General features: G+C 42.2%; 1 protein-coding gene across 2 annotated transcripts in view; it reads right to left on the reverse strand.

Annotated features, from left to right (window-relative positions):
* Positions 1-435: 435 nt before the first annotated feature.
* Positions 436-10685, reverse strand: part of etv7 (ETS variant transcription factor 7) — an 11128-nt gene continuing 878 nt past the window's right edge. Inside the window, exons 2-9 of one of the 2 annotated variants that reach the window (XM_072696420.1) lie at positions 9949-10033; positions 8806-8970; positions 8524-8634; positions 4557-4691; positions 3482-3631; positions 1968-2110; positions 1759-1859; positions 436-1560 (exon numbers count right to left, since the gene is read on the reverse strand). In XM_072696420.1, the coding sequence (XP_072552521.1) occupies positions 1377-1560; positions 1759-1859; positions 1968-2110; positions 3482-3631; positions 4557-4691; positions 8524-8634; positions 8806-8970; positions 9949-10033 (1074 nt within the window). In that variant the 3' untranslated portion in view covers positions 436-1376. Of the gene's footprint in view, positions 1561-1758; positions 1860-1967; positions 2111-3481; positions 3632-4556; positions 4692-8523; positions 8635-8805; positions 8971-9927; positions 10034-10685 lie in introns of both variants that reach the window. The other variant, XM_072696419.1, reaches the window with a different exon arrangement.

The raw sequence follows: 10685 nt of genomic DNA on the forward strand, positions 1-10685 counted from the left end.
CAATTCAGATTCATCTACACTTTTATCTAATTCAGATTCATCTACTCCTTTGACTAATTCAGATTAACCTACACTTTTATCTAATTCAGATTCATCTACACTTTTATCTAATTCTGATAATTTAGATTAATCTACTCCTTTGACTAATTCAGATTAATCTACACTTTTATCTAATTCAGATTAATCTACACTTTTATCTAATTCAGATTAATCCTCTCTTTTAACTAATTCAGATTAATCTACACTTTTATCTTATTCAGATTAATCTACACTTTTATCTTATTCAGATTAATTTACACTTTTAACTAAATTAGGTTAATCTACACTTTTTTCCCATTCAGATTATTCTGTTTGTACACTTTTATCTTTGTAACTTTTGTGGGTTTGTTTTAGCAAATACAGCTTCAGATCAAGTTAAATTTTTAAAAACCCGTTTATTTTTTTCAATGTAGTTCATCAGAAATAAAATCTGAAACATATTACAATTTATATCTGGTCCTCTGATAGATGTGTAAATCATTAGATTTTTTTAATGTTTCAGTAGAAAACAAACAAGCAAAGAAGCAGAAATAGAAGTCTGATGTATTTTGAGAGTGTAAATGAACAGGTATAAATAAGACCAGGTGAGCACACTCAATGTTCTACAGGTGTGATGGCAATTATGTTCTCTTAACCAGTGCCCTCAGCTCACACCCAAATTTACCACATCCCATTCAGCTAATCAACCGGCTTTAAAGCACTGGATCTAAAGTCCAGCAGCAGGGCTCGAGACCACTGTCCTAAACTTTGAACCTTAAGAAATATCTGAAGCACTTTAATATTTCATTTAATTTATTACCAGACTACACACATCTGTCTCTACACACATCTGTCTATAATGCTAAAGCTACTAACACTAAAAGCTTTTATTAAAACAGTGGGATTAGGGAATTTTGTGGATTATTAATTTAGATCTGTAGGACATCTGTCTGTACGGTTCATGTGTCACATTCCAAAACATTAGGATACATTTTTCTGCGCGGTCGGATTTGGGGGATTTTGGAATTCACCAAAGTTGATCACTTTGAGATTCTGGAAATTTCTGATTAAATTTTGCAGATTGAGGCACTGGAACAGTTTGGGAGTCAGGTCTTTTGTGAATCATATCATATTAGTTTTAGGGTAGTTTGAGAAGTTTGTCGGTCATAAGTCGGTTTGAGGATACGGAAATCCGTCATTAGGAAAGTTGGGGAATGAATTGGTTTGGGAATCGGGTGAGTTGGGAAAAGGTCAGTTAGTAAATAGGGAAGTTTTGCAATAGATTGGTATGGGATTAGGACTGTTGGGGAGGATGGCAGTTCAGAAATAGGTCGGTTTGAGATCAGGGCAATTTGGGATCAGGGCAGAGGGGATACACTGAGACTGTGGTGAGATCCAGGACTGGAGGGCTCTGGAGTGGAGGAAGGAGAGACTTCCAGAGTGTCCTCTCTGAATGTAGGGGACGCTGGACTTTCTGGAGACTCAGGGGGTTCAGGGCGGTCACACCTGGACTGGATAATCTCCTCTGGGGTCTTCAGAAACCTGAGAGCGAGAGAGAGGCTGAAACTGAAGTGCTCAGTATAGAAGGCTTTTCATCAGATGTACTATTATGCACTATTCTGTGATCTACATACTTCACTACAAAGGGAGTGGAGATCCAGTTTGGATTTAAGAGAGTGGGAAGGGGAGGAGTGTTCACTTTAGCAAACAAATTCTTTCAGACTTTTCAGTTTCTCCCACCTGAAGAGAAGCCTTTGTCCCGACTCTTTTTTGATGATGTTGAGTTTGTAATAATGGCGCAGCGCTCGTGACATCTTCTCATAGGTCATATTGACTCTGTTCTGAAATGCGAAAGTTCAGAGAAATATCAAGATGTAAAAAATGAATGAAACATAGAATGAATCATAACCTCCTCCACAACCATCTCCATCCCCCAACACTCCACTGACCTTGTGGTTCCCCCACAGACGTGCTAGTCCATTAGGGTCAACCACTCTGAAAACCATTGAATCTGGATCCTCCCAGCGAATATAGGGTTCATACCGACGATCCAACAGCAGGTGGTACACATAGTCCCACAGCAGTTTGCAGTCTGGAGAGGGAGGACAAGATGGCTAAGTATTTAACCACTGCAAATCTCAAAGTCTAGAAGATGCTGGACTTTCACTATAGTACAGTTTCTGCTCTTTTGAGTTAGATTGGGGTACAGTACCATACTTTCACTATAGTACAGTTTCAGCTCTTTAATTGAGTTAGATTGGGATACAGTACCATACTTTCACTATAGTACAGTTTCAGCTCTTTAATTGAGTTAGATTGGGATACAGTACCATACTTTCACTATAGTACAGTTTTAGCTCTTTAATTGGGTTAGATTGGGATACGGTACCATACTTTCACTATAGTACAGTTTCAGCTCTTTAATTGAGTTAGATTGAGATACGGTACCATACTTTCACTATAGTACAGTTTCAGCTCTTTAATTGAGTTAGATTGGGATACGGTACCATACTTTCACTATAGTACAGTTTTAGCTCTTTAATTGGGTTAGATTGGGATACGGTACCATACTTTCACTATAGTACAGTTTCAGCTCTTTAATTGAGTTAGATTGAGATACGGTACCATACTTTCACTATAGTACAGTTTCAGCTCTTTAATTGAGTTAGATTGAGATACGGTACCATACTTTCACTATAGTACAGTTTCAGCTCTTTAATTGAGTTAGATTGGGATACAGTACCATACTTTCACTATAGTACAGTTTCAGCTCTTTAATTGAGTTAGATTGGGATACAGTACCATACTTTCACTATAGTACAGTTTCAGCTCTTTAATTGAGTTAGATTGGGGTACAGTACCATACTTTCACTATAGTACAGTTTCAGCTCTTTAATTGAGTTAGATTGGGATACAGTACCATACTTTCACTATAGTACAGTTTCAGCTCTTTAATTGAGTTAGATTGAGATACAGTACCATACTTTCACTATAGTACAGTTTCAGCTCTTTAATTGAGTTAGATTGGGATACAGTACCATACTTTCACTATAGTACAGTTTCAGCTCTTTAATTGAGTTAGATTGGGATACAGTACCATACTTTCACTATAGTACAGTTTTAGCTCTTTAATTGGGTTAGATTGGGATACGGTACCATACTTTCACTATAGTACAGTTTCAGCTCTTTAATTGAGTTAGATTGAGATACGGTACCATACTTTCACTATAGTACAGTTTCAGCTCTTTAATTGAGTTAGATTGGGATACGGTACCATACTTTCACTATAGTACAGTTTCAGCTCTTTAATTGGGTTAGATTGGGATACGGTACCATACTTTCACTATAGTACAGTTTCAGCTCTTTAATTGAGTTAGATTGGGATACAGTACCATAATTTCACTATAGTACAGTTTCAGCTCTTTAATTGAGTTTTGGGTTGGAAGTGTTTTCACTGCTGTACCTGCAATCTTTCCATCAACCTCAGAGGTTTCTGTGGCTCTCCTGGACACCTGTGGTCTGCTGGACAGGTTTAGCGGTTCTTCTTTATTGCAGAGGAGTGATGCCTGGCCGAGGGCTGGAGAACTGACCTCTTCAGGACCAAATGTAGTTTCTATACAATGAGGGGAAACAGAGGATCATGGGAGGGGAACCATCATGCACTTCCAACTGATTCAGAGTGACAGCAAACATGATTACAGGTTGAGGAGGTTTCTGGATGAACTTCCTAGTCATGAATGTAGTCTCAATTTTGGTGGTGTCTGTTAGTAGTCTCGATTAGAAGTTATGGCTTAAACTTTGAACATTAGCTACTTCACAACACGGGAGGGAGAAAATCTGTTTGGTTCTGATTTCTTGAATTTCTTAAACAATGTTCAGCATTAGGAAATGTATAGAATCATTGTAGATAATTATGAATACTGATTGATATGAAAAATACACAGACAAAAGTATTGGGACACCTGCTCATTCACTGCTTCTTCTGAAATTGGAGTAACTGTTTCTACTGTCCGGGAAAGCCTTTTTTCCCCCCAATTAGCTGTGAGGATTTGATTGCATTCAGCCACAAGAGCGTTAGTGATTAAAATGGGATGTTGGAGGATCACCACCCCACCTCATCATCCCTGACTCCCCAACTCATCCCAAAAGTACTGGATGGAGCTCCTCCACCATCATTCCAGAGAACACAGTTCTTCCACTGCTCCACAGCTCCTCAATGCTGGGGGGGCTTTATACCCCTCTAGCCCACGCCTGGCATTAGGCAGCATGGGGCCAATAGGGTCATGGTGCTGATCTGCTCCAGAGAGTCCTATTCTATTGGCAGTACTTCTTATCTACAGGGACTAGAGCTGTATGTGTCAGCAATTTGTGCAGCTTAAAGTAGCTGAATGCATTCATTAAAAAAAGTGTGTCCACAAACATTTGGACACATAGTATATTATATAAGGTTTCTTCTCAAAAACGTCCAGAAGAAGAACTGCAAACCAGTCTCTGGTTAAACTGACATTATTGGTTTGTACTGGTACTGATGGGCTGACCTGAGTGTGTGTGCCCTGTGAGACTGGAGTGTTCTCTGGGTTCTAGGATGTGACCCATACTGGGTGTGGCTGAAGTTCGGGCGTTCGGATTCACCGGACAGACTGGAACTGACCTGTTAGCAGCAACACAGGAACCTGCAACAAGAGATAAAGCAGTGAAGTGTGTGTGTGTGTGTGGGATCTGTGTGTAGCGTTGGTTGTTTGTGGGAATCAGCAGTGACTCCTGGCGTTTACACTCCCTGCTGATCACTGATCCTGTGATTAATCAAAGGTGTTCATTAAGGAAGGAGTTCAGGTGTTAATACAGGTTGTTTCTGTGGGTTTCCCGGTTTCCTTATGTTTCTCTATGTGCCCTGTGTTCATTTGTCGACCTGCTTATGTGTTCATTCGGGTTGTAGCTCCTCCCATGTTCTGCTTCGCTCCATTCATCTTGCTTGTGTCTTACCTGTAGCCCCGCCCCCTCATTATTGGTCCCAGGTGTTCCCTGTTCTAGTGAAGTGTATAATTACCCCTTTCTTTGTTTGGTTTCTGTTGAGGTCATGTTCCGTTAATGCCTCTGGTCCCGGTTACTTTTGCTTTCCCTGTTTTTAGTTTAGTTCCAGGTTTCCGTCATCTCTTGATTCTCTTTCTTACTTCGTTTTCTGTTACTCTGGTCTTTTTCTGGACTTTAGTTTGGGTTGTTTCTGTGCTCTCCTGTTGTCTGGGCATCCTACTTTCTCACCTCCTCCAACACTATACAGTCTGTCAGCATGTAGTGTGAGATCAAGCTGGACTAGTTTAGGGACATTGTCAGCGACAGAAACTCTAGGTGCCACAGAAATACAGATATCACAGAAATCCTGGATGTCAGAATCACTAGATACCACAGAAACCTTGGATACCCTAGAGATCTTGAATATAAGAAATCCTGGATACCACAGAAATCCTGAATATAAGAAATCCTGGATGTCAGAAACACTTGGTCTCACAAAAACACAGAACATCAGAACATCAGAATATCAGAATATCAGAAACCCTGGATAACACAGAAACATGAGATTTCAGAGACGCCCTGGATACACACAGAAGCCCTGGATACACACAGGAACCCTGGATACACACAGTAGCCCTGGATACCACAGGAACCCTGGATACCACAGGAACCCTGGATACACACAGTAGCCCTGGATACCACAGGAACCCTGGATACACACAGGAACCCTGGATACACACAGGAACCCTGGATACACACAGTAGCCCTGGATACCACAGGAACCCTGGATACCACAGGAACCCTGGATACCACAGGAACCCTGGATACACACAGTAGCCCTGGATACCACAGGAACCCTGGATACACACAGGAACCCTGGATACACACAGGAACCCTGGATACCACAGGAACCCTGGATACACACAGGAACCCTGGATACACACAGGAACCCTGGATACCACAGGAGCCCTGGATACACACAGTAGCCCTGGATACACACAGGAGCCCTGGTGAAGATCAGACCAGGTAAACTGTTGGTGTGTTTGGGGCTGTGATGCTGAGTGAACTCCTCTACTGAACAGATCAGCTTTAGGTGTTTCTGGTGTTTCAGCTTCCAGAAGCAGTAGAGCTGCAGTAGAGCTGAACCCAGTGAGGGGAGGTGATCAACCCCAGCCTGATCAGGAGGGTCTAGTTTATCAGACTGAGAGTATTTAGAGCTGCTCACCGTCTCAGAGCTTAGTATTTACTCTCTGAACCACCGAGAGGTTCTGATTGCAGAATCTCAGTTAAAGACCTCTCAGTGCAGTGCTCACAGCGCTCTCCACCTGGAAGTGAGTTTACTGGTATTGTGACGTAGTTCTGATCAGTGTAATAATGTCTGTTGATCAGAACTGAGCTGTGTGTGTTTATACTGAACACCTGCGAGAAAGAACCTGAACCTGAGAGTGAAAGACTGTGTTCACCTTTCAGTTCAAGCAGGTAAACCCCGCCTCCTGGCAACAGCTCCAACACCAGACAAACATCACACCCACACACACACACACTCACACACACACACACACACACACACACACACAGTCACTCAGGAGTAAAGGACGGAGTGTTTCATACGTTTAGCTCAGTCACTGTTTGAGGAATTCTCAGCAGAAAGGCAATAAACAGCACATGAGCTGCTTTCAGAGACCCAGGTAAAGACTAAGACTAAACTGTACCGCAGGTCAGTCCTAATCTAGTCTTAATCTGTGAGGCTGATCCTCTCCTCTCTGGACCGGTGAGCTTTACCTTCCTGCAGCTTCTCTAAAGTCGGGTCACTGCAGTAATAAAGCAGAACTGACTGAAACTCAGAACGGGTTTAATTTCCTCCCTCCAGGCCCTCGGCGCCGCTCCATACCCCAAACACGACCAGACACGTCTAGAACGCGCAGAGAACACGCCCCCATCACCACAGTTACGCCACAGTTCCACCAGTGTTCTGGCACAAGGAGGAAGCTGTAATGTGCCAAACACCAGCACACACACACTCTCCCTCCACACCATCATACACACATCGAAATCTGATTTTATTATTTATTATTTTTAGGAACAACTTTTTAACTAAATTTAATTCAATTACATTAAATTAAAAAGTAGCTCCGCCTCTTTATCTGTCATCACCACCAGCACTTTCTGACAGTTTCTGTCATGCCTGCCTCTGTTTTGTCTCACCAGGTGCTCACAAGCACATGGCTCTGTTAGTTTCTTGTCTTCCTAGTCCCGCCTGTTCCTTAGTGTTCCCACCTGTGCCTCCTCTGTAGCCACGCCCCCCTGTTTAAGTACCCCTTTGTTTCAGCCTTCTTTTGTCTGGTTTGTCATAGAGGTGGAATGTTTGATCTGCTTCTGTTCGGTTTCCTTTGTTAGCGTCAGTGTTTGGTTTATATCTCTTTGTGTTCTGTTTGGTTGGTTGAGCGTTACGTCAGCATTACGTCAGCGCCACAGTGGTGGTTCTTCGCACGTTTGATCTGTAAAGTTTTCTGGATTTTCCTAGAAAGTTTTTCTTTTACTTTTTCAATTTTTTTGTTACATTAATTCTTTGATTTTTTTTTAGTTTTTCAGTGTAATTTCAGAAAATATTCAATTTGGAGTTGGGAAACAAGCGTCCAGACTTTTTACTGTCCTGCACCGAAGTGGTGGAATGAGCTTCCCCTGGGTGTCCGAACAGCAGAGTCCAACATTCACTGTCCTCAAACCCAGACTGAAGACCCTCCTCTTCTGAGAGGACTTGGGTGAAGAGTAGAGTATTATGGTCTGCATATTGACTTGTGTTTAGTAGAGTCTAAGATTAGAGGATCTGAATTTTAGTCTATTTAAACTAGCTGAGCTTCTTCTTCAGTAAACAGTGAAGCTCCTCTGTAAGAACTCTGGAGAAGAGCTTCTGATAAACGCCTAAAATATGTTATAATATAAATGAGTTTGTCAGTTTTTCCACTTTTCTCATGAGTCCCTCTAGCACTAGGAGGGTAAGGACTGAACATGCGTCTCCTTCGATACAAGTGAAGCCAGGCAACGCCTCTTTTCCATCTGCCGCCGATGCAGCATCGCTAGGTAACTCAGAGGAAAGCTCGGCTCCTCCACAGGTCCAATACAACAGCTAACAGATGCCTGTGCTGACCAACATCACGCTATGAGGGAACTGGCTTATTATTTTCCTGGTAAGACAGGAGAAAGACAAACCTGGGGAAGCGAGTGGGAGCTAGGCTAAAAGCTAACTAGCTATAACCTCTTTAGCTTGCTAACAGCAGATAACGCTGAGAGGACACCGTGAGAGGACAGCAGCACTATCCGGAAAGACTATGCTCTATGAAACTATGTTATGGGAGTTCTGTGAGGCGTCGCCGGAGCTGTAAACCAGCCAATCAGAGCAGAGCAACAACCTTAATACTCAATATCTGAAAGCAGCTTTAATGCTCTCCAGGTTTTAATAATAATGATTGATTGATTGATTGATTGAAGTCTCACCTGCAGTGCTGGCACAGGTGTGTGTCTGTTGGCAGAGGGGTGTGTGTGTCTGGGACGTCATGCTGCATCTTTGCTGCTTTACATGCTGCAAGAGCTCGTACAGAACATCACCTAAACACCAACCATAACATCAGTACACAGCGCCACCATCTGTTCACTACACCCTACTGCACAAACAGCTAAGAGCATTAAAGTGATACTTTTGATTTCTGGCTGGACTGTGTGTGTGTGTGTGTGTGTGTGTGTGTGTGTGTGTGTGTTTGTGTGTGTGTAAATGTGGACCTGAGCTCGGGCAGCGGAGGCGGAAGTCCTCCTTGGTCAGTAAACACAGCGCTTTCCCGTTCATCTCGAACTTGTCGTGGTCGGCTCGGCGTAAGGAGAACTCCCTCTGAGCCCAGCGGAGCCACAGGTTCACATCCTCCTTATCCCACAGAGACGGGTTTATCCCTGCACCACACACACACACACACACACAGCACTGACACACGGCCTGGAGACTGGAACATTGCTGTGAGGGGGATTTGATTGTATTCAGCCCCTAGAGTGAGAGCAGGTGCTGATGTTGGTTGTTTAGTTCTGAACTCACATCACAAGAAGAGGAGGATGTGTCTGGCCTTTGATTTTGTTATTATGGTTCTCTTTTATCAAGTGTTCTTCAGGTTATCTAGAACCATGCTAGCCTAAAGAATCCTTAAACTGCTTAAATGGTTCTTTGCTTGCATAAAGTGTTCTTCAGAACGTTGTGGATGCTTCTATATAGGGTTCCCGTCTTTATGTCTTAAAAAACCCATGTAAGTACTCTGTAGAACCCTACTTGCTGGATATACACTACTGTCCAAAACTATGTGGACACCACTCCTGAAATCAAGAATATCATTGTGAGTCAAAGAGCCTTTTTTCTGTACCGTACAAAACCCTTTTTGGCCAGAAGTATCTGGACACTTTCTCCTCCAGCATTTCTTCTGATGAAAGGAGAGTATTTACAGGGCCTTTGCTGCCTTTGTTCTTCTGGGAAGGCTTTACACAAGATTTTGGAACATTTCTGTGAGGAGGGTTGGGATTGTATTCAGTCTCATGATAGTGATAGAATAGGTTTTGAAGTTGGATGATTGACACTCCAATTCATCCCAAAGGTATAAGCTGGAGCTTCATTCATCACTCCAGAGAACACAGCTCTGCTGCTCCACAGCCCAGGAGCTCCCTGTGGGCAGAGTCAGACTGGAGCAGGATCTAAGCTGCTCTCTCAGCCTGTGGTACAAAGACACAGCTTAAAGCTGGAGCTCCTGATCTGGGTTCGACTGGACTGGACTACTTCAGCCCAGTTAGACTGGAGGGACTGACCCTCACGGTCCAGTTCAGTTAGGAACAGAAACAGACGGAGGAGAGAGGAGTGTTAGAGCGTACGCAGTCTTCCCGGGAGTTTACACAGCTCATCCGGAGGTTCAGGATAGATGGAGCTGAGGGGGGCTGGAGCGGCTGAACAAACAGGGAGTCGGACTTCATTAGAGTCCTAAACACACACACACACACACACACACACACACAAACACACAAACACACATGTATTAAGCTCTGTGTGTTGATTCCTCACTCTACTTACTACTTACAGAATAGAACTTACAACCAGTTCCACACTGGATACTAAATAATTCATAATGGATACTTAATCATTTGTAGCTGATTCTGAATATATTATAGTACAGTGTTTAGTTCATAATAGATATTGGATAATTCATACTGGATACTGGATAATTCATAGTAGATACTGAATAATTCATAGTAGATACTGAATAATTCATACTGGATACTAGATAATTCATAGTAGACACTGAATAATTCAAACTGGATACTTAATCATTCATACTGGATACTGAATAATTCATACTGGATACTGAATAATATATAGTAGATACTGAATAATTCATAGTGGATACTGAATAATGCATGCTGGATCCTTAATAAATCATACTGGATAATTCATAGTGGATACTGAATAATGCATAGTAGATACTGAATAATTCATACTGGATACTAGATAATTCATAGTAGACACTGAATAATTCAAACTGGATACTTAATCATTCATACTGGATACTGAATAATTCATACTGGATACTGAATAATATATAGTAGATACTGAATAATTCATAGTGGATACTGAA

This window comes from Salminus brasiliensis, chromosome 14 (genome assembly GCF_030463535.1).
Source record: "Salminus brasiliensis chromosome 14, fSalBra1.hap2, whole genome shotgun sequence".
NCBI classification, from domain to species: domain Eukaryota; kingdom Metazoa; phylum Chordata; class Actinopteri; order Characiformes; family Bryconidae; genus Salminus; species Salminus brasiliensis.